The sequence below is a fragment of the Bubalus bubalis genome, chromosome 2, assembly GCF_019923935.1.
Source record: "Bubalus bubalis isolate 160015118507 breed Murrah chromosome 2, NDDB_SH_1, whole genome shotgun sequence".
NCBI classification, from domain to species: domain Eukaryota; kingdom Metazoa; phylum Chordata; class Mammalia; order Artiodactyla; family Bovidae; genus Bubalus; species Bubalus bubalis.
Genome location: NC_059158.1, coordinates 181,361,033 through 181,384,737, shown reverse-complemented (window position 1 = coordinate 181,384,737; position 23,705 = coordinate 181,361,033). Strand labels below are relative to the sequence as shown.

Sequence of the window (23,705 nt, the reverse complement as noted above, 5' to 3'; positions counted from 1 at the left end):
TGAGGTTTGTCATTTAATGCCCAATCATCACAATATGAGGAGGTTTTACACGGTGCTCGTCAAGGCAGGACCAGAAACCAGGCTGGAGGTAAGTGACCCGCATAGAATCCCAGCACAGGGACCAGGTTCCCTCTAGACACTGGTGTCACGTCCAAGGCTCCACCCAGGAGCCAGCAGGCTGGCCGGGTTTCTGCTCATCGAGGGCCCCAAGGATGAGGCAGGGACTTCAGGACACAGTGACGAGAACCAGAAAGCTGCTTGCAAACAACCCCAGAAGGCTTTCATTTCAAATGCTTTAAGCCACACAATGCTCGGACACAGGAACACCCAAACTCTTTCACTAAAAACTAAACACAGCACAGAACTGAGACTGAACACCTGGAAAGGAGAAATGAAGTCAAAACCACACAACAGCCAGTTTGAATGCGCTGCACCTTCTTCCTCTTCTTTCCTGTGGCCGCGCTGCTCAGACCACAGTGTGGCCGTGGAGAAGGGAGGCTACGCTGGTTTTAAGAAATGTCTTCAAATCTCCGAACAACTCTACCAGACGACTTAATGCTACTGGGTTCCCAGCAGCCCCTGCGCCTTAGATGCCCCTGGGGGCACAAGTGACGGGGGGTGCTGCCAGAGGGACTGGGAAATTTCCTGGCAGAAATAAAGTACCTCAGAAAGAAACTGGCTTTTCTTCTACCCTGGTTTTAAAGTTTATTGGGCCCCTAAAGGGAATTCCACTCAAAATGCTTTTTAATGCACTTGATGGAACTTGGGAGGTTTCAGGCGTCACTGGCAAGAAAGAGGCACAAACTTGTTTCCTGCATGGAACCCGAAGCTTAGCCCGGGTGGTCCAGGCCCTGGGCCAGGCCGGGTGTGGAGGGGTGGGGATGGGAAGGGGCAGGGGCAGCTGCTCTAGATACAGGCCATGGGCCCAAGGGGCAGCCCCTCTATCTGGCCCTGTGGCTAGACTTTTGGGGAATGAGCTTCAATTCTGGCTGGACTTTGCCGTAAGATTCATTCCTGGTGGGTCCTGCCAGCCTCTTCTCCTTTTTTCTCTGATTTAATTCTAGGAGAAAGCTCCAGCCAGCACCCCAGGCTTGGAAGGCAAAGGTCTCCACCCTCAGAGATGGCACGTGGCTAAACCACCTCACAACAGCCATGCCACCTCCAGCCCCACACGCTCCAAACCAGGTCCCAGGAATGACCCTCTTTCCTCCACCCAAGGGCCCAGGGGGAGTCCCTTGGCCCTGGGCATGTTGAGCTTCCAAACTGCCTTTTGCTGAGACCCCTGTGAGTATCAGGAGAGGGGAGACGAAACGCACCTCTGTAAAAGGCAAACAATTAGCCCTGTTATAGACTGGGGCAGCTGGGACCATTCCTGAGAGGGTGCCGACTTGAGGACCAGGAAGCTGAGCTGATGACAAGGCCTGACTGTCCCCAGCTGGGCATTAGCTCACATCGGACCCCAACCCCAAAGAAGCCCATCTTCCAAACTTCAGATACCAGTAGGTCAGCTCGGGAGCAACCCCACGGAGCCAACTTCATATTTGAAACCAACTTAATGCTACAAACTTAAAAAACAAAAAAAGTGCTGCCCTGCTGAGCCCCTGAGGAAACCTAGCTGCCCGAGGGTGGGTAGTGGGTCTCAGACCACCACCACCCCAGGCTGCCTCTCTCCAGAAGGCACAGCCTGGCTTCGGCCCAGAGCACCCCCACCCCGAGTTGAGTGGGGAGGAGAGCTGATTCCTTGCTACCCAGCTGGGCTATATGGACAACGTGGGATGGTCCAACCTCTGGGGGATGGGGAGGAGGTCAAAAGACCAGCTTATTAATAGGACCCCAAGCCTGAAGAGGTAATCTGAGCACATCTCCCCATTGGTTAGCTGCCAATGTCTGGTCTGCAATGAAGACCCTTCCCTGTCACCCTTTCAACATCCTGTGACAAAAGGAACCAATGTGCCATCAAGCCATGGTCACTTCTGTCCCTAGGTGGGTCTGTGTGAGAGCTGGGGGCAAAGGGAGGTCCTTAAAGAATCACCCCCTTCAACGAATGCGGCAAAAAAAAAAAAAAAAAAATGCTTCCTGGGACGGGGAGGCCCATACCAGCAGCTGCCATACCAGCAGCTACAGCAAGAGGTACTTTCTGGCAGTTTCTTCCTTTAATCTCACCCTTGTCTACAGTGAGGCTGCCTCTGCCTCCCAGGTCTTCAGTGTTAAACAGCCCCCCATCCCAGTGAGAGGCAACCACAGAGCAAAGGTGTCTAAAGCAACATCCCCCGCTTCCATGTTCCTGCCCCTGTTTTCCCAGGAGCTCTTCTGGGCTTGAGCCGGTGGGAACCCCAGCTCTGGGACAGAGAACAGGAATCCAGCGGCTCCCTCTTGCTGCAGTGAGGAGGCCGAAGTGCAATTGGCGTTCCAGAAGACTGGACAGGCCCTCGGGCCCAGCCCACCGTGTTGGGGGCAGTTGGGGATTTGGCCTGGGCCCCTGGAAGCCCCAGCCTGCCCTTGGACAGCAGACGGCACTGGGCCTGTCTGAGGAGCAGTCTCACTAGAAACTAGAACCACCTCCCTGCTAAAACTCAGGGAGAGCAGACAAACAGAACTCAACCTGCAATAAATACAAAGGCATTAAGTGCTTCTCGATAAACTGAGGGTCATAGTGGCCCCTCAAAAAGGCAGTCACCAGGCCTCTCCTTAGACCCAGTCCGCTCCTCTGGAACCCTTCAGGCAAGAGGTCAGAGATCAGGAGACTTACTAGGCCTTCCCAGGCCCGGCTTCCACGAGGAAGGACAAGGCCCCACCCCTGCTGGGCTCCTACCCTGTATCCTCCACCTCCCCCAGGACAGTGTCGACTGGCAGGTGGGTAGGAAAGGAAAGGGGAGGGGGGAGCCCTTCCACCCCGAGGGCAGCACCTCATATCTCACGTCCTGTGAGGAGGTAGAAACGAGCCGGGCTGCCCCGGGTGGGGTGGGGGGTGCAGGTAGTGCCAATTCAGTTAATCAGCAGGTCCCCGAGATCATAGGTGTCAAAGAGGTCGCTGATGCCCTCCCCGCCGTCCAGGCCCCACAGGTAGTCATCCTGGTCTAAGGGCGGGGAGAAGCTGATCAGAGGGGAGCTGCAGGGCAGCGTCGGGGACAGGAACTGGTCCTCCGTCTGCTGCAGCAGTGGGTGCGGCAGCTCCAGCATGTTCTCCGTGGCCTCCAGGGGGACGAGGGGTGGCGGGGGCGGCGGCGGGACCTGCGGGGACGTCAGTGCTGGCTCTGCAGACAGACAGATAGACAGGGTTATGCCTGGTCCCCTCAAAGCCACCGGTCAGACCTCTGGGAACAAGAACTGCCTCCAGTTCCCTGGGCGGCTATGCACCCTGCACGTCTCTCCTATCCTGGCCCTCGCCTGACGGCACAGGACACCTCCCTTTCCCACCGCAGCTCCAGCAGCACCACCCCCCTTCACCTGCACTCTGTCCCCTCCCCTCTCCTGTCTCCACACACGCCCCCAGCTTCTGCCCCCAACCCTCCCCACTTTCACCATCAAGGCCCGCACCCCTGAAGTCATTCACTGTTCTCTGTTTTTCTGTATCATCAACCCCTCTCACTCTCCTAGGTCTTTCCTGTCGACACACAGACATCCTTTAATAACTCTTATCTTTAAAGAGCATTCCTTCTCTGACCTCATGACTCTCTCCAATTACCAGCCCATTATACTGCTCCCTTTCGCAGTGAAGTTTCTCAAGAGTTACCCATGGGACTTTCCTGGTGGTCCAGTGTCTAAGACACTGTGCTCCAGATGCGGGGTGCTGGGGTTCAATCCCCGGTCAGGGAACTAGATCTTACATGCCGCAACTAAGTTTACATGTTGCAACTAAAGATCTCAGACCTGGTGCGGCCAAAAAAAAAAAAGAGTTTCCTGTGTTCACTCCCTACTTCCCCACCACTGTTCATGCTTCAGCCCACTCCAGCCTGGGGTCTGTCCCCACCACGCCACTGAGCCAGTGCCCTCTGTGTTGCTAAATCCAGTGGTCGGTTCTCTGACCTCATCCTATTTGACCTTCCAGCAGAATCGCACACAGTCATTCACAACCTTCTGGAAACATGTTCTTCCCTTGACTTCAGAGGTACTAGATTCTCCTGCTTTTCTTCCTACCGCTTTGGCTTCTTCTCCTTGATCCCCTTTCCTCTTCCCAATTTCTAAACCCTGAAGCCCAGAGGCTCCATCCTCTGATTCTTCTCTCCTTTGGTTTCACTCCTCCCCAGGTAATCTCAGCCAGCCCATGGCTTTATAACCGTCTCCAGACCTACTGCTCCCAAGTGGACACCTCCAGCCTGGCCCCCACTGCCAGGCTCTGGGCTCCTGCTTCATATCTACTTGGTGTCTAAACAACATCAGAGCTCAGCATGTCAAAACCACACTCCTGGTTTAGTTTAGTTGCTCAGTCATGTCTGACTCTTTGCAACCCGTGGACTGCAGCACGCCAGGCCTCCCTGTCCATCACCAACTCCTGGAGTTTATTTAAACTCATGTCCATTGAGTCGGTGATGCCATCCAACCACCTCATCCTTTGTCGTCCCCTTCTCCTCCCGCCTTCAATCTTTCCCAGCATCAGGGTCTTTTCCAGTGAGTCAGTTCTTCACATCAGGTGGCCAAAGTATAGGAGTTTCAGCTTCATCTTCAGTCATTCCAGTGAATATTCAGGACTGATTTACTTTAGGATAGACTAGTTGGATCTCGCAACCCACTGCAGTGTTCTTCCCTGGAGAATCCCAGGGATGGGGGAGCCTAATGGGCTGCCATCTATGGGGTCGCACAGAGTCGGACACAACTGAAGTGACTTAGCAGCAGCAGCAGCAGTCAAGGGACTCTCATGAGTCTTCAACACCACAGTTTAAAGGCATAAATTCTTTGGCGCTCAGCTTTCTTTATAGTCCAACTCCCCAAATCTCGGTCTTCCCCCATGATATTCAAAGAACCCCCACCCACTTAGTTGGGCTTCCCTGATAGCTCAGTTGGTAAAGAATCTGCCTGCAATGCGGGAGGCATGGGTTTGATCCCTAGGTTGGGAAGATCCCCTGGAGAAGGGAAAAGGCTACCCATTCCGGTATTCTGGCCTGGAGAATTCCGTGGACTATAGTCCATGGGGTCGCAAAGAGTCAGACACGACTGAGTGACTTTTACTTTCAGCTACTTAGTTGGGCTTAGGCCAAAAGGCCCAAGAATCATCTGAAATCCTGCCATTTCCCCCGAATCTAACCCAGCAGCAAGTCTGGTCATCTCCACAACCAAGTCAACCCTCCAAGCTGCCCACTGGCTCTTCAGTCCCGCTGCTGTGGTCTGGGGCTCACCCTCTCGTCTCTCACTCAGGCCCCTGCCAGAGCCGCCTCACCAGTCTTCTTGCTTCAACTCTTGGCCCTCAGTCTATGCTCTGACTTAAAAATGGCTTAGAGGGACTTCCCTGGTGGTCTAGTGGTTAAGAATCCACGCTTCCAAAGCACAGGGTCTGGGTTCAGTCCCTGCTCAGGGAACTGCATAAGATCCCATATGCTGTGTGGTACCACCAAAAAGTTAAAAAAAAAAAAAAAAAAAGAATAAAATCCAAGTTCCCACCAGGACTGAGTAGGCTCTGTACAATCTGGTCCCTGCCTCCCTTTCTGTTCTCTCTCTGGCCTACCTCCCACAGCTCACACCCACCTCTCCAGACACACCGGCCATCACCTCCTCTTCAGCATACCCAGCTCATTTCAACTTAGATGTAAGGAGGTGATTCCCTACACAGGCATGTGGAGCAGGGCACTGGAAATCCCCTGCCAAATATACCCTGACACCCAGAATCTCACCACCCGAATTGGTCCTTACCTTACCAATCAAGCATTGTTTTGAAAATACAACCATGCTGGTGTGCCAGACTGCCTGATCAACCTCCGAGCTAGGCAACTTCCCGGGTGGCCCAGAGGTTAAGAATCTGCCTTGCAAGGCAGGGGCTGCAGGTTTGACCCCTGGTTGGGGAACAAAGATCCCACATGACGGGGGGCAATTAAGCCCACACACAGCAACTACCGAGCCTGTGTGCTGCAATGAAAGATCTCGTATGATGCAACGAAGATCCTGCATGCCTCAACTAAGGCCTGATGCAGCCAAAGAAATATTTTTTAAAATGGGTGGAAGGAAAATAAAATAAAATTCATGACAAATCCCTAGAATTACAAAAAACAAACAACACACACACACAAACCTCAAGCTAGCTGTATAATTGTGTGGGTAAATAACAGCATTCACAGGCCTCTGTTTCTTCGCCCCTAAAATGGGAATGATGATACCTGCCTCTGGTTGTTGAGAGGCTTAAATGCTAAGTGAAGCTAAAAAACAGCTGGTCTGCAGGCTGCCCTTCTGAAAAATAAAATAGATCCCGATTACCGAGGGCTTGCTTCCCAGGTGGCTCAGTGGTAAAGAATCCACCTGTCAATGCAGGAGATGCAGGTTCAATCCCTGGGTCAGAAAGAGCCCCCCCAGGGGGAGGAAATGGCAATCCACTCCAGTATTCTTGCCTAGAGAACTCCATGGACAGAGGAGACTGGCGGGCTGCAGTCCACGGGGTCCCAAAGAGTTGCACATGACTGAGTGACTAAACAGCTCCCACCAAGGGCTTAGCAGACCCAGCTCTCCTCTCAAGGAGAGGCCTGTTGCACCTCCTCAGACACTCAAGCAGCCCCAAGGGAGGTACTGTTATGATGTCTATTTACAGATGAGGAAATTGAAGCGCAAAGAAGCCCATCAAATGTAGTATTTGCATGAAAAATAAAAAAAAGTTTGTTTAGCACACTGTAGAGGCCTGCAGGTGTTAAGAGGCCTGGCTTAGGAGCGAGGAAAAGACTGGAGGCTCAGACTCTAGCCCCTCTCACCAGCTACAGGACCCGGCACCTCGGCTTTCCCACCCAGAAAAATAAGGACCCACCTCCCTGAGCTGTGGAAGCACTAACTGAGCTGTCACATGTGAGAGGTTCAACCCCAGGTCAGACTCCTCTCATCCATCCACCCATCCACCCACCCATCCATCCATCTATCCATTTCCTCTCTCTCTCTCCCTCTTTCTTTCTCTTGCTGTTTATTACATCCAGAAGAGACCTGCTCTTTGTAACATCTGTGCCTTCACTGCACCCTGAATGGCTTGTATCCACTTAAATATCTCCAAACCCATACACAGTAGGTGTTCAGTTCACATAAACTTTTAAAAAGTCACATTTACGCTGTATCCTCGCCTGAAATGCACCCAAACATCATAAGGGAGTTTTAGTGTCTCTGTTTTAGAAACATGGAAACAGAGGCTCAGAGGAGTTAAAACAGCTCTCCCACAGTCACCCTGTCATAGAAAGGGAAGCGCAGACTCAAACCCAAGCCTTCCAACTTCAGCTCAGGCACCCTCAGCCACATGTAGGTTTAAGTCAGAATGTCACAGCCTGGAGGGATGTTCAATGACCCCAGTTCCAACCCTCCCGTTACAGGTGAAGGAAACAAGGTCCCATTTCCCTGGTGGTTCCAGAACTGGGAAACCATCCCTTCCCAGGATGGGAACCTGGGTCCCAAGACTGCAGTGACTTCCTCTTTGGACCTGGCCCTTGGACCGCAGGATGACCCTGCTTCAAGCCAGAACATGGAGCGTGTGTGTGTATGTGTATACCTTCTGGAAAACTTCTCCTCTTCTCAGCAGGGACATTGCTAAGAGGCCACGTGACAAGGGCGGAGGGGGCAGCAAGGGCACGGGCCCTGGCACAGAGCCAGCCCCTCCATGAGCTCTTCTGTAAACCTCTAATCCTTTGGGGCCTCAGGCTCTTGACTTGTACAAGTGAGGTGAAAGCCTCACCCTGGTTTCTGCATTCAGGTCCAGCACCCCTGCCCAAGGTCTCAGATGAAAACTGAAGGTTCTAACTCTGGGAGCCATGCGTATGTTGACAGTGGAGTGAAAAAGCAGAGCATCGGAGGAGGAGGGAAAACAGGGCGGGGCACCGGTCTGGACTGGGAGATAGGCACTGGGAGGTGCCCAGAGGGACAGATGGCTGATGCAGGGAGAGCCTTGGTCCCCGGACCAGGCCAGGACACAGCAGAGATCCCTAGAGAAAAACTGGCAGTCTGGGCTCTTGTCTAAGCCCTGCTGCTATCTTGCTGTGTGACCATAGGAAAGTCACTTGCCCTCTCTGGGCTTCAGTTTATTTGTGTATAAGATGAAGCGTTGAGTTAAAACAGGGGTCAACAAGCTTCTATAAAGGGGCCAGATAGTATTTTAGGCTTTGCAGGACATGTAGGGTCTCTGCCACACACACATCACTTGCCCTACCCTGAACCCTCAACTCTTTAAAACTATGAAAACCATTCTCAGCTTATGGGTCACATAAAAACAGGTCAGATTTGGTCTGCAGGCAATAGTTTTGTTAACCCTTGAGTTAAAGAAATGGAATCCAATCTGTGTTCTGTAGATACCTGCTCCCATCCATGACACACACACAAAAAGCCTCTTCCAGGGGATTCCCTGGCAGTTAAGTGGTGAGGACTCAGAACTTTCACTGTCATGGTCTGGGTTCAATCCCTGGTCAGGGAACTAAGATCTCACAAGCCACACAGCCACAAAAAAAAAAAAAAAAAAAAGCCTTTTCCACCAGACCAGTTCTAGCTCTGCATTTGTTTAAACACCAGGGTTCTATTTAGGGAAATTCTGTTGCTAAGAAAACAAAAAGGGCAAAATCCATTCGGAGGGACGGGCCTTGCAGAGGCTCCCATTTCTACTCCTACCCAACTCCCAGTCTCCCCAGGAAGCCCTCAGGGACTCTCCCACTTCCTTACTTCTTGGCAACAGCCTCATTCTACCTCCTGCCAGGCGTAGACAGCTTTTAGCTGTACCACCCACCTCCCAGCCACCATCCTTCCTTGATTTGTTCTGTGCCTGGTGGAGAGATTCCAGGGCTATGAGTGTGGAGACCAAGGTTCAAGACACAACTCCGCTGCCTTCCAGCTGGGAGGCCTTGGGCAGGTCACATCAGCTCTGTTTCAGTTTATTTATCTCTAAACTGGGAACAATAAAAGCCACCTCAAGAACTGATGTGAGGAGTTATGTGATAATGGATGTCCTTGATACATGGTTGTGGTTCGAAAAACCTTCGTTATTATCTCCTAAGAAAGTGTTAAGAACTTCCTTGGTGGTCTGGTGGCTAAGAATCCACCTGCCAATGCAGGAGAGTTCAATCCCTGGTCTGGGAAGATCCTACATGCCACAGAGCAATTAACCCCGTGCACCACAACTGAGTCCATTGTCGACCCTTCCTCGGAAAACCTACAGTTTCCATTTACTAAGGGCTGATTGAGTGTCAAGGAGCTTTGCTATTGGTTGTTACAGAAGTAGCAGGACTAACGGCAGAGACCACCATAATGATAATAGTAGGTAATTATTATTGTATTAATAATAATATTGCCAGTTATCGCCAGGCATTGTTCTAAATGCTTTACCTGTATACATATTTTTTGGCTGCACCTCGTGTATGCAGGATCTCAAGTCCCCCAACCAGGATTCAAACCTGTGTCCCCTGCATTGGAAGCTTGATGTTTTAACCACTGGATCACCAGCAAAGTCCCCACCTTCCTTATATTTATTAACTCATTCAATTTTCACAACCTGTGAAGTAGATCCTATTAATCACTATGCCCAAGTTACAGATGAGGAGATTAAGACAAAGAAAGGTTAAGTAACTTGTCCAAGATCATAGGGCTGGTAAGTGGAAGAGCTGGGATTTGAACGCAGGCCCTCCTCTGCCCAGAGCAGCATCGGTCTCCCCGTTGTGACAAGGAACGTGTGTGTGCTTTATACAGTGTGCCGTGCAATGCACACACGTGGGTAGAAGGTAGGTGTCCCACAAACGCTGATACGGAAGAGGAAGGCTTGAAGGCCGGTGCCCCTCCCCATCTCCTGTCCCTTGTCTCACCTGAGGATGCCGTGGGTTCCGTGATCCCAGGGTCGCTGTTGCTGCTGAGCTGGGTGGAGTCAGGGCTGGGGCTGAGGGCGGAAGTGGAGGGGAGGAGCTCCTTGGCAGGACTGTGGGGCTCCTGCACCTCTTCTGGGCACAGGTAAACCTCGATGGGCCCCTGTGTGCTCTTCAGATGTATCTGCAGGTTCTCCTGCAGAAGGGAGAGAAGCCAGGTCATGGGTCTGGGCACCAGGGCACTTACTCATGGCTCAGCGTGTGTGGACGGACACACAAGGCTCTCAAAGTCCATGCGAGCTCGCAGCCCCTGAGCTGGGCACTGGGCCTGCCCCGTGTGGCCTGTGGCAGACATCTGTCTGGGCCCAAGACCTCCCCAACCCCTTCTTTTAGGGAGAAAGCTTTGATTTTCCTTAGAGAAACCACTCCTCCCCTATTCTCAGGCCTGAGCTGCTATCATAAAAGCTGTCTTTGCCACTGCAAGTGGAGAGCTGGCCTAGAGTATGGCAGAGTGAGAGATGGAGAGCGTGAAGCCAACTTGGAAGTCCCAGTTTGAGCACCTGAATCCAGCCTTGCCTGCAATCCCCAAATCTTCCCCTGGACCCGTCACTTGGTTCCCCCGGGGCGCCCCTCACTGAAGCAGGCTGGACGTGGTTTTCTGTTATTTATAACCGAGACTGATACTTGGCCTTCCCGCCCTTGCTTCCTGCCTGCCTCAAACAACATAAGCCACAACCGATAACACAGGTGCTGCTCCCGATGGCATTCGGGTGTCTGCGCCTGCGCCCAGGCAGCCCCTCTGCCTGCCCCTACTTCTCCTGGCAAAGACCCTATTCATTCTTTAGGACTCAGTTTACCTGTCATCACCTGTGGGCCTTTCCTCCAGCTCTCCTTCCTCCAGGCCCTCAAAGCAAATGACAGCCTCACTGCTTGCTTGGCTGGCTCTTTTTCCCACTAAGTCCTGAGATTCTTCAAAGCGAGGGCAGGGCCCTTATTTATCTTAATGCTTTTCTGCTAAACAGATTATGTCCTGAGCCCTTTTTGGACTCTGGGTTGGGAGTACAACACGGGTGGAACATGGTTTTGTGGAGGTTACCCTCTAATAGAGGAAGCAGCACATAATTATGTAATCGCTGATACATCCTGGCCAACAGAGGTTGAATGTGATGGAGGACAGGTGGTTATGAAGCTGGGGCATAATCAAGGAAGGCTTCCTGAGGAGGTGACGTTCACGTTTCGACCTGTAGGATGAACAGCCGTAAACCAGGCAGAGAGGGACTTCCCTGGTGGTCCAGTGGTTAAGAATCTGCTTTCCAGTGCAGGGAACGAGGGTTCAAGGAACCTGGTTGGGGAACTAAGAGCCCACGTGCCGCAGGGCAACTAAGCCCCTGTGCCCTAGAGCTCACGTGCTGCAACTGCCAAGCCCACGCGCTCTGGGGTCGGCGCCACAACTAGAGAGCCCGTGTGCTGCAACTAAAACCCAAATAGAAATAATGAGGCCGAGAGAGGGAAGAGCATTTCGGCTGGAGGGAACAGCATGTCAGAAAGTCTTGTACTGGGGTTGAGCTTAGCATGGTGTGGGAACCGCAAGCAGGTCAGTGTGGCCGAAGTAAAGACAGGTCAGGAGCAGCACGGAGAGGAGGTTGGAGGGGTCAGAGCTCAGACGGTCCCATAAGGTGTGTAAAGAATGCTGGCCTTCAACCTAGGAGAGCACGGTTAACATGGAAGGATTGTTGTGAGTACCGACAGCGCTGCGCGTGGGCGCACAGAACTCAGGGCTGGCGGGAGGCGGAGAGAAACCGGGAACAGAGAGATTTCTCAGGCCGGTGCCTGATGCCCTTGCCAACTTCTGCCTCTTCTGCCCCAGCTCGGAGACCATCAGTCTTGCCGTGGCCACCAGCATGGCCCTGGGAAGCGTGGGCCTGGGCAGTGCTGGGGAAAGAACCCGCAGGGCTGCCTGGAATGTCCCTAGCCCTGCCCTCCACCAAACGCTTCCCCTCTCACCTCACTCCTGTCAGGCACCTCCAGTCTCGTCTGCGGAGGGGCCTTGACCGCAATCACCGTCTGCTCCTTAAAGTTGCCCACAGCACGGATGTCCTGGTACGTCACGTAGGCCAGTGTAGGGGCACGGGAGTCAAGAGAAGTGACTGTTGGCTCGAAATTCAAATTCCCAGCCTGCCCAGAAGGGATCTAAACCCACCTCTCAAAACTTCTAACCATCTCCAAACTATAACCTGTTATTTTAATATCATAAGCTACATTGAATCCCTTGAGAAATAGGGGTATAAATCATTTTTTAAAAATCTGCCTTAGGGATTTCCCTGGCAGTCCAGTGGTTAAGACTGCACTTCAAATGCAGAGGGTGTGGGTTCGATCCCTGGTCAGGGAACTAAGATCCCACTTGCCACATGGAGTGGCCAAAAAAAAAAAAATAATGCTGCCTTATGTCAGCTTTTTACATAAAGGCTTCAACTGTTAAGCTAGATTATAAGCTCTGTCTTATTTCTTTATATTTCTCACAATGCCTCCCATCCTTCCAAAAATATAAGGTCAGATCCAAATGCCAATTAGATGGTCAAACCATTTGGGGAAAGTGTATGTAAAGCCATTGCAAAATTTATGTTCTCTGACCTCATTGACTCAATCCTAGAAATCTAACCCAGGGAAATAAGTAAAAAAACTCAGGAAAAGGTTCTATCTATATTCATTCACAATGTTGTTTTACAGACGCAGAAATCTAGAGCTGATCTCAAAGCCCGTTCTAGGCCTTGTCAACAAACCACAGTGGGCTGAGCAGGACATTCTCAAACCATTTAAAATATGAGGTTAAACCATATGAAACTGCTGTTTTTTTTATAGCTTAAAAAATGGTCCAATACCAATTTCAAGCGAATCAACCAAAATAATTAGGAAGGACGTATAACATAAAAACCACCTATGCTATGCTATGCTAAGTCACTTCAGTCGTGTCCGACTCTGTGGGACCCCAGAGACGGCAGCCCACCAGGCTCCCCGTCCCTGGGATTCTCCAGGCAAGAACACTGGAGTGGGTTGCCATTTCCTTCTCCAGTGCATGAAAGTGGAAAGTGAAAGTGAAGTCGCTCAGTCATGTCCGACTCCTAGCGACCCCATGGACTGCAGCCTACCAGGCCCCTCCATCCATGGGATTTTCCAGGCAAGAGTACTGGAGTGGGGTGCCATTGCCTTCTCCAAAACCACCTATGGTAATACACTAAGTGGAGAAAAAAAAAAGTGAAAGTGAAGTCGCTCAGTCATGTCCAACTCTTTGTGACCCCATGGGCTGTAGCCTACTCGGCTCCTTCATCCATGGGATTTTCTAGGCAAGAGTACTGGAGTGGGTTGCCATTTCCTTCTCCAGGGGATCTTCCTGACCTAGGGATCGAACCCAGCTCTCATGCATTGCAGACAGATGCTTTACCGTCTGAGCCACCAGGGAAGCCAAGTGGAGAAAAGTAGGATATATTAAAATGCTGTGTGCAGTAGGTACACGCTGCATTTACTTTTCTCTATATATTATGTTTTCTCCATTTTCCAGATTTATGGAAACATACTTGTCTTTTTTTTATCATGAGAAAGTAACTTCAATAGACCCAAGAGGAAAAACCACCAAGGAAGTCTTTCTTCGGTGATACGCCAGACACCTGGGGTGGATCGGCCCCTCCAGAGAGGTTCTGCACCAGCTCTGGGTGGTTACGAGCATGCCACAGGCCCCCTGCCCCCAGACTCCTTCTTCCCAACCAAGGAGGATATCTCTTGTTGGCCTTGTCCTCCGTCAGGTGCTTGAAGTTCAGAGAGCAGCTGTGGATGAGCTGGTCCAGGGCCTGCTCCATGTTCATCAGCTCCTTCAGCTCCTGCCCCAGCTGCTGCTGCTTCCCAGGCCGTGTGGGGTCTTCAAACAGTCCCCTGCCTCTGGGGACAGAACAGCCACCCCACCCAACAGTGTCAGTCTCAGTCTCCATCCAGGGACCCCCGCCCCAGGGCTGTTGCGCAAAGCTGCACAGGCGGTGCAGGCGAAACTCCAGGAAGAGGCTGTTCACAGGGTCTATGAAGGTGCCCTCTGGCTTGTAAAGATTAGTGGTCCTGCCTAGCTCCCAGGGAACTGCCAGGGATTGAAACTGCTCAGTATTGCAGAGGACTGTCCTAAGTTAGAAGAAGGCAATATTGGGACCCCTTGCTCAAAAAGATCTGGGGTGCTCTTAGCCTCTACATGCCCTGGATATCACTCTCTGCCCCCGCCATGCTCTCCTCGTTTTATTCTAGCATATACACCTGCTCTTCCATCCCCTTCTTAAATACATTGGCTTCACCCCCAGCATGTAAGCTCATTGGATGTTGCCCTGGGATTTCCCCAGCCAGCAACGTGTGCCCATTGGATGTTGCTCTCAGGCCCGCCTCCCACATAAGCAACCTGCGGCTGTTGCCCCGGCCCCGCCCACTGCACGTGCACTCATTGGTGCCTCCTGCCCCCGGCCCAGGCACTCACACCCACTGGATGTTGTTCTTGGCCTTCTTGCGGATGAGCTGGATGCCCTCCAGCACGTTGGTGATGTCGTAGATGCGCCGCTTCTGCACGTCCAGCACTTCAGCAGCCCAGTTTAGGTCCAGAACCCCATCCTCAGACTCACTCAGGAGGTAAATGAATTTCTTGGTGAGCAGCCCCAGCGATGTGTCATAGCGAGTCTTTTCTCCGGGGGACTTGGGGGCTGAGGAGGAAAGGGGCTCAGTCACTGCTCAGAGAGGAGCCCTGGGGACCTTCCTCCATTGACCTGAAGCCACTAAGTCCCACCCTTCACATGAGCACCCACTTCCCAGTTTACAGAGTACTGGGAGGGTGGTCATTCACCACCATTGTTCAAACAGGGAATCTGATAAACTAGAGAGGCAAAGTGACTTGCTTCAGGTTTCACAATCATGGAGGCGTTATCATGGCTGGAAACCAATTATTCTAACTCTTGGTTCACACCTTTCCACCAAAGCTCAGGGCAGCCATACAACCACCACCACCAACAACAAATGCTTACTGTGTGTAGGTCACTGTTCTAGGCACTTCCCATATACAACAAATTTAATCCTTACAACACCCTATAGGTTTGATGTGGAAGCATCCCCATTTCACAGAATACTGAGGCACAGACAGAAAGTAATTTGCTCAACTCCCTCAACTAGAAAGTGGCCGAGTTGGCACTTAAATCCAGGCAGCCTGGCTCCAGAAGTCTCCCTTCCTGCTACTGCTAAGTCACTTCAGTCGTGTCCGACTCTGTGGGACCCCAGAGACGGCAGCCCACCAGGCTCCCCCGTCCCTGGGATTCTCCAGGCAAGAACACTGGAGTGGGTTGCCATTTCCTTCTCCAATGCATGAAAGTGGAAAGTGAAAGTGAAGTCGCTCAGTCGTGTCCGACTCCTAGCGACCCCATGGACTGCAGCCTACCAGGCTCCTCCGTCCATGGGATTTTCAAGGCAAGAGTACTGGAGTGGGGTGCCATTGCCTTCTCCAAAACCACCTATGGTAATACACTAAGTGGAGAAAAAAAAAAGTGAAAGTGAAGTCGCTCAGTCATGTCCAACTCTTTGTGACCCCATAGACTGCAGCCTACCAGGCTCCTCCATCCATGGGATTTTCCAGGCAGGAGTACTGGAGTGGGGTGCTTAACCCTAACCCTTCCCAACCACTGCCCAATCCTACCAGTTATGTCAGGAATTTGGAATTAGGGTAGGAAGAAAAGGACAAGAACATGTTTATAGACTTGCTTTTTTTTTCTTTCAGTTTTGAGATATAATTGACATCCAGCACTGTATAAGTGTAGACTTGCCTTTTCTTTCTATGTGTCATCCGGTGATTATCTGACAGGAATCAGTCCTGTTATGTCACATGCAGCAGGTTCATGAAAAAGGTCCCTTTCTTAATGAGGTCGATGTCACAAGACCACACCTCAGCTGCAGTGTCTTAAACCACAAGAAGACTTTTGCAATCTAGTGACTTGCAAGTCATATAGCAAGTTAGTGGCTAAACTAGTTCTGGGAAATGAGTTTTAGAGAGTCTCAGATTCCTCTAGAAGGGGACTTTAGAACCCCTTGATATATAGATCCAACCAGTCCATCCTAAAGGAGATCAGTCCTGGGTGTTCATTGGAAGGACTGATGCTGAAGCTGAAACTCCAGTATTTTGGCCACCTCATGTGAACAGTTGACTCACTGGAAAAGACCCTGATGCTGGGAGGGATTGGGGGCAGGAGGAGAAGGGGACAACAGAGGATGAGATGGCTGGATGGCATCACCAACTCAATGGACATGAGTCTGAGTGAACTCCGGGAGTTGGTGTTGGACAGGGAGGCCTGGCGTGCTGTGATTCATGGGGTCGCAGAGTCGGACACGACTGAGCGACTGAACTGAACTGAACTGAAATGAATATATAGATAGCAGTATTTGGCACACAGACAGCTTTGTCAATTTTTGCATCCAAGACAGACATTACTAATTGATTGGGATCCTTCAATGAAGAGCTCTGGGAAGCCTCTACTAGTCAACTGAGAGCAAACTTACTATTCCTGATCTAGCTGTGCCTTGTTTTACAGATGATACGGCTAAGGAGTGACCAGTCATGTCAGAGCCCTGCCCAGACCTGTAAGTTCCAGACCCTCCATCTTCCAACCCACTCACATACCTTTTTTTATTAGGCCTCAGTTCCCCCAAATTAGTGTTAATACAATTGCTTAAACTCCCTTTCAAACCAGGATGGTGCTCAGTCACTCAGTCATGTCTGACTCTTTGCAACCCTGAGGACTGTAGCCTGCCAGGCTCCTCAGTCCATGGAATTCTCCAGGCAAGAATACTGGAGTAGGTTGCCATGCCCTCCTCCAGGAGATCTTCCTGACCCAGGGACTGAACCCACGTCTCCTGTATTGCAGGTGGATTCTTTACTGCTGAGACACCCTTGGAAACCCCTCAAACCAGAATATTGACTGAAAATATCAAGAGGCAGAAACTGGCTTCTGGCCCTGACTCCACTGACTAGCAGTTTGACCTTGGGTAAGTCACTGAAGCTCTGGGTCTCCAGCTGCCTCATCAGTAAAAGGGGGATAATCAACCTGCCTGCCAGGATCCAGTAAGAAGGTACAGGACACTGCTTTGTAAACCAGGAAGTGCGCTAGGAATATCACTCCTAGTGACTTGGCCTGGGCTGCTGCCCTCTGGCCCTCCCCACTCCACCTTGTCTCCAAGCCTGCCCTTAGATAATACCCCATCGGCGTGGGTATCTTACTTTTGGGGCTGGGGAGGCCATCCACTCTAATGCACTTCCCCTTGGGAGTCCGGAATTCAGGGACCGTGGGCCTCCCGATCCCCTCCAGGTCCAGCTTCCTTTTGGCCTTGGGGAGAGAGAGGAGAGAGAGGCAGAGTTTGAGAAGCATTCCTGCTTTAGCCTTTCCCCGACCTGGGGCCAAAGCCCTAAGGCCGCCAGCAGCCTAAGGCCTCCTGCCTCAGTTTACCACCAATCCTGGGTGAAAAAAAATCACTGTACCTGGTAAGGAAATATCAGTGACTTGAAAAGTAAGCTTTCAGGAGAAGGAAGTCCTATTGCTGAGGGGCCCACCACACTCCCCTCTTCCGAGGCCCAGGCCCTCGAAGCTACCAAAGCCAGTGTGAGTTCTAATGCAGGGTTCCTTAATAAGAAGCCCCAAGGTCACTTCTGCATCCATCTCTCCACCCCCTCCCGGGATGATACAGGGAGGAAGGAATGGGTGGGGCCTACCCCACATCAGGCTGGGGAGAGCCCCCCTTCTCCCTTGCAGAAGCAGCTGGCCCAGGCAGACCGAGTGCCCATCACAGCCTCACAGCTGGCCCTTTATCAGGGTGGGGCTGGGCATCCGCCTAGGCTCAGGGAACTTCCTGGCTCAGTGCCACACCCCAGGGAGGTGCCCACATGGGGAAGAAGTGCAAACATCCCCCCACCCCCATGTTTGGGCTCCAGCTCAAGGGCCCTGGGAGCCTCCTGAATAGACTCTATTTGCCATTCTTTCTTTGCCGAGAGGGGCAGACAATGAATCCTTCCCGTGTCTTAAGGACAAGCAGCTGAGGTCCCCCCTGCTCCCCCCTCCCTGTTCCCGCCAAGCTTGGGAAACACCTGCTGGGGAAATCAAACCACAGACCCATCTGCTGCTCTCCACCCCACTGCCGCCGGCCTCAATTACGCCCAGAAGCAGTGCTGGCCCGGAAGGGGCCTCTCTCCTCTCGAGGGCTGGGCAGAGGCAGGGTTGGGGCACTGGGGCACTGGGGCACAGGTCAGAGATACGGACTTGGGTCTCCCCACTCCTTCACAGGCTCACTGTGTGACTTGGGAAACGCTCCACATTTAGGAGCCCGTTTCCTCCTCATAAAATGAGGTAGACGATACCTACCACCGGGGCTGTCCTAAAGCTTCAAGGAGACAGATAACCTTTGTAAAGCGCTCAGCACTCAGTAGGGGTTCAGGCTAATCTCAGCTTCTTCTTTGACAAACTATTCTGGGGGTCACTGAACCCATTTCCTTCCTCTCCCTTTCCCCCAGTCACCTAGACACCCCTACCCTAGCTAAGACAGAGAGACCTATTTTAACCTTTGGTGGTGAGGTCATGCTCAACAGGTCTGAGACTTCTAACCGCTGCTGAGCACAGCTGGGCTGACAGGTGTGGGAGGTGATGATGGCTCTTGCTGCTGTCAGCTCCCTTCCCCCTTCTCATGCCTCCTCCAGGAAGTCCTCCTGGACTGATCTGGGGAGCCCCATTCCTTGGTTTGAGGAGCTTGGTTGGAGGAGATTCTCCTCTCCTCCACCCCCACCCAGACCTGGACATGATCCAAATACCACACCTCTCTGCTTATTCGAATCTCTTGTTGAAGTCTCTCTGGAATATTCCTTTTCTAACCTCCCAGCTGGGAAGATGCTAGATTCTAGGGACGGTGACCTGCTCTAGTCCCATCTTGTCTATAGAAAAAGTCCTAATCATTCACTGAGACCTTCTACCTGCCTTAGACCAAGTCCCAGCATTCATCACCTCTCTGAATCTTTTCCATACAGCAAATCCCCATTTTACAGCTGAAGAAACTGAGACCTGGTGAGTCCAGGGTAAGGAGAGGAAGGGAAGTCAGGCTGAGTTCTACCTGAGACAGAGATGGTGCCCAGAGTCTCCCCACCCCCACTCGCCTCCCCCACCCAAAGAAACCAGCCTCTGCTGAGTTCACAGAACATGACCTGCAGAGCGAGGAGGGGAGGGCCTTGAACGGAGTGCCTGTGTGGGGCCTATCGCATGCTCACTAGCCCTAACTCATTATGGCAATCTCTCTTCCAGAAGGAGAAGTGGAGACTCAGAGAGGTTAAGCCATGTGCCCAAGGCCACACAGACAGGACAGCCAGAGTTTGAACCCAGGTCTGTCTGACTCCAAAGCCATGGACCAGACTGCTCAGCTCCATCCCATACACATTGCCCAAGAACCTACTGAAATTCAAGTCAAGACCTGGCTGTGTTCACCTACCCCCATCACTACTTCACACACACACACACACCGGTCCCTTCCCTTTTCTTCCTCCCCTTCACCCTTATCCTGCACTCTCAGGGTCCATAAGCAGCAAACTGTGAGTATGTCTCGCTGACACCTTTGAGACTGCCCAGAGAAAAGTCAGCACAGATGCGCCTGAGCCCGGAGAACAGAAGCGGCAGAGGACAAGCCCAGGAGGATGAGGACCGAGAAGAGGCTGAGCGCAGGCCTTGGAGCCCGAGCCACCTGGGTCCCCATCCGGGCAGACCTCCTGAGCTCCACCGGCAGAATGGGGATGCCTGCTCATCCCCTGTCATCGAGGATCCCGTGAGAGGGCAGCAAAGGGCTTGCTTATACCGCGGAGCTGTGATCGCTAACCAGGGGCGACAGCAATGGGAGGGCTCAGAGGTGAGCTCAAAAGCATCGGGGATGTACCTCAGAGCAAAGGCCAGCTGGGCTCCAACCTGACCCTCTTAGGCAGCCCCTCTGACTTAACCTAAAGGCCTGGTTAAGATTCCAGTCCACACTGGCAACCCCACAGGAGAAGAACAAAGTTCCTGGCTCGGGCAGCCCTAGAGGTAAGAGGGCCAGTGATGCCAGACACCACCCCCAACAGGTGAGGTAACCCAGGCTTAGAGGAGGGGAGGTGACTTGCCCAAAATCACACGGGGCATAGAGCCACGTCTCTCCTGAGTCCCAAGTCCTAAGTTAGACAGTGCGGATAGGAGCTGGTGTTAAGAAGCTGAGAGCTTTGCTTCCAGATCCCCCCTAGCCTCCCTACGCCTACATTTCCTCATCTGACCCACCTTGTAGGGGTGCTCATTAAAATGCTCATTTTCTTTCCTGATTCTCAGAGAAAATTTGGAAAATACAGACAAATGAAAAGCAAAGGAGAAGTCTGCAGGATCCCACCCTTTCCCCAGGCTCTGGCAGTGTGACCCCGAGTGAGGCCATGTGCCTGGCTGGAGCCGGATCAACCCACAGGTGGTAGAAGAGCTCTGGCCAGGGAGCGAGGAGACCCAGGTGCCCGCCTTCTTTCTGCCACTGATCTTGTTTTGCCATCTCTGAGCAGTGCCTAAGGTCCCTTTAAACAGCAGCTCCCCAACAAATCCTGCCTCACCCTGCACTTTGCAGCCTGGCCACAAAGCAAGTGGCCACACCCAGGGTTGGGGTTGGAGCTGCTCCTGGTCACACCCTGTGAAAATGAGCAAACGGGGGGCCGCGGTCTGCCCACAAGGCTTTGGGACACCGGGCAGCCGGGGAATGACAGGAGAGGGGGCTCTGGGCCCCGGAGGCCTTTAGGGTGACCTGAGGCAAAAAGACGCTCCCACGTCTTGGCTTAGGACCTGGACAAGTGACTTCACCACTCAGCTTCGTTTCCTCATCTGTGAGATGCCTCATCCCAGGCATCTTGACCAAGATAATGAATGTGAAGAGTGCCAAGCAGTGCCTGGCACATGAGAGGCATTCAGTAAAAGAGCCATTCTTGCTGTGATCACTGAGCCCCTCCGGGAGGGAGGTGCAGACAGATGCACTCAGCTCCTCTGGGAGGCAAGCGGTTCAAAACCACAGCTGTTACTAAAACTCTGCCGGGTCCCCTGAAAGCAGCTGGCCAGAGGAGAGACTGGGCCCGCCACTGAGCCCCTCCCTGGGGGCACCCAGCTCCTAAGTCAGACAGTACTGGAGAAAGTCAAGCAGAGAAGAGACTGTATCTCCCTAATAACTTCAGACAGATTACATCCCCTTTCCAAGCCTCAGTTTCCCCCTGCAACATAGAGCTGCTAACACCATCTACTTCCTAGGGTACAAAACTGTTTCAGATTGTAAAATACTGATCAAGAGATAGATGCAAAACTCCTGGTTATCCTTGAGTGCTTGACCTGTAAAAATAGGGAAAGTACTCCTGCCTCCTTCCTCCTAATTGGAAAGAATGTACAAGAAGGGGCTCTGAAAGTTTAAAGCCTTGATCATAAGCAAAGCAGGATTCCAGAAGCAGGAAGTGGAGGCTCTGCCTGCAGCCTGGGAGCCTAAGCCTGCAGACTGACACAGGTCTGATCAGTGCCTCTAGATCAGAGGCACTGGGGCAGAGGGAGTTATGTTTCTGTACTTGAACTTGATTCACCTCTCTCAAGAAAGTAACCTACAACACCACCATCTTCCCTCCCGGATCCTGCTTCCAAAACCCTGGACCTTGAGCTGAGAGAGAACTGAGGTGAATTAGTCCCACAGCTACCCCCCCACCCCCACACACACACAGATTTTAAAGACAAGGAAAATGAAGCCCAGACTCGGGCTGACTTGTTCAAGGACACACAGTGAATTAGTGGCAATCAGGATGAGAAACCAGGCTCCCCAACTACCACCCCCACTCCCCAGGGCTCTTCCCACTCTATCCCCACCCTATAGTTGTTTCATTTTGCATGGGCTCCAGGAATTCCACTCCCACAAAACACACCCTGTGCCTGGTGCCACCACACTTTGGGCCCTCCCTGGCAACGGGCCTGGGGGTTTGAGAAAGGAACACTCCATCTGCAAAGGAACCTCAGAGGGCTGCCCCAACCTTGCACCTGCCACTGGCTGGCTGGGACAGAAGACTGGCCCTGGGGGTGGGGGGTGGGGGTGGTACCTAGTGCAGATAATTGGGAAAGAGTTGGCTGGATGGTAAATTGAGTCTCAGCCCAGCTGGATCTGAGAGACCTCCTCCTGTTTTAAAGCCCCCACGGTATCCCCAGGCTCAGTGCTTGGACAATAGCAGGTGCCAAGTACTGGTTTCTGAACCAAACAATGAATGAATGAATCACAGCAAACTGATTCCAGAGATTTCCCCAAGGTCGCACGGTGCGTGGATTAGGTCTCCACACTCCTGTTCCAGTGTTCTTTCTATTCCACTCCAGTGGATAAGCTCATTTCATCCCAAGTCTGAAAAGGAAAGACTCTTCTCCTTAGATATTGGGGCAATGGGTTGTTCTGGAAGCTGAAAGCAACCCTTCTGCCTCCCCAGACTCACTTAGACTAGGTCCCAGGCACCCCTCCCGCCTTTCCCACACCCGTAAAAGTAGAGAGCGAAGCGTTGGGTGTGGGTGGGTAGGTTGGGGTCCCCAGCATTACCGGCAGCCGGCCAGCCGGCACGCATCGCACAGCTTGACCCTCCGGTCCGTGGGGGGTGGCGTCGAGGCAGGTGCCGGGCGCCGCAGCGGGAGGCACAGTCTGCGGGTACAGCTGGGTGTAGTAGGTGGTGGTGGTCGGGCAGAGCTGGGGGCTGCTGAGGCCCGGCGACCACAGCTCCGTGGGGCTCATCGCGGGCAGCCCCTTTGGGGGTGGCCCGGCTGCCGGAGCCAGGGCCCGAGGCCCCCGCAGCATGGCGAGCGCAGCGCCCCCCTTTTCAGCCAGGCCTGGCGCGCCCGCCGGCACCTGCGGGCTTCGGAGCCCGCGGCGGCTCACACCGCCCGCGGCATGGCGCGGAGGCCAGGCAGGGCCGGACCCTCCTCTCCTGGCCCGCAGCCGAGCCGGGCAGCGCTTGGAGATCGCCGCTTGGAGATCGCCCGGCGCCGCCGGCAGCGGCGGCTGCGGCAGGGCCAGGGGCTGCCCCGCCCCTGGGGCGCTGGCGACCTGCGAGGGCCCCGCGCCCCCGAAGGCTTCAGCCCCTGGGGTCCGGCGCGCTCCGGGGAGGGGGTCTCTGGGATGCCCACGGGCTCGGCAGAAACAGCGACGCACTCAGATGGGGGAGGGGGACCGATCGCACCGACTCCTTCTCGTCTCGATCTGAAGTCCCTGAGTCTTTCTCTGCTGCTTTCCCCCCCACCTTTTTTTTTTTTTTTTTTTTTTTTTTTTTAGCGCGAAACTGCGTGCCGCGAAATTCGGATCTCCCGCGGAAAATGCCGGGCTCCGATTGGTCGCTGCTACAGGCACAGGCTCCACCCCCCGGAAGGACCAGTCCCTCGAGGTGGTGGTTGCAGCACAAGCTTGATGCTTAAAGGGGCCGCCGTACCTGCTGTCGCCCGGTGCTCTCCCGCTCTGGCAGCCCGAGAAACAGACCCGGAGGGTGGTTCCCAGACAGCAGAGGCAACCATGCCCTGAGGACGGGGTCCGAATACCCAGGGGGTGGAGGGGATCTTTTGACGTTGAGTCTCTGGCCTGAACCCAAACCCAGGGGTACGTTGCCGGAGCTGCAAGCCTTTTGTTAGTTTACATTATAGCTCAGCTAACGCTAACGTAGAGGTATTTATA

General features: G+C 53.0%; 1 protein-coding gene and 1 long non-coding RNA gene across 2 annotated transcripts; one reads left to right on the top strand and one right to left on the bottom strand.

Annotated features, from left to right (window-relative positions):
• E2F2 (E2F transcription factor 2) lies at positions 1 to 23,301 on the bottom strand. The gene is made up of 7 exons (XM_025278747.3): positions 22,587 to 23,301; positions 17,230 to 17,335; positions 14,455 to 14,674; positions 13,722 to 13,880; positions 11,955 to 12,069; positions 9,954 to 10,146; positions 1 to 3,254 (listed from the first exon to the last, which is right to left on the bottom strand). The coding sequence occupies exons 1-7, from the start codon at positions 22,836 to 22,838 to the stop codon at positions 2,986 to 2,988; spliced, it is 1,314 nt and encodes a 437-aa protein (XP_025134532.1). The 5' UTR covers positions 22,839 to 23,301; the 3' UTR covers positions 1 to 2,985.
• On the top strand, positions 14,466 to 19,532 carry LOC123332235. Its single transcript, XR_006549047.1, has 4 exons — positions 14,466 to 14,603; positions 16,544 to 16,592; positions 16,877 to 16,997; positions 19,292 to 19,532. It is a non-coding gene; the product is annotated as an uncharacterized LOC123332235 (long non-coding RNA).
• Positions 23,302 to 23,705: the final 404 nt, after the last annotated feature.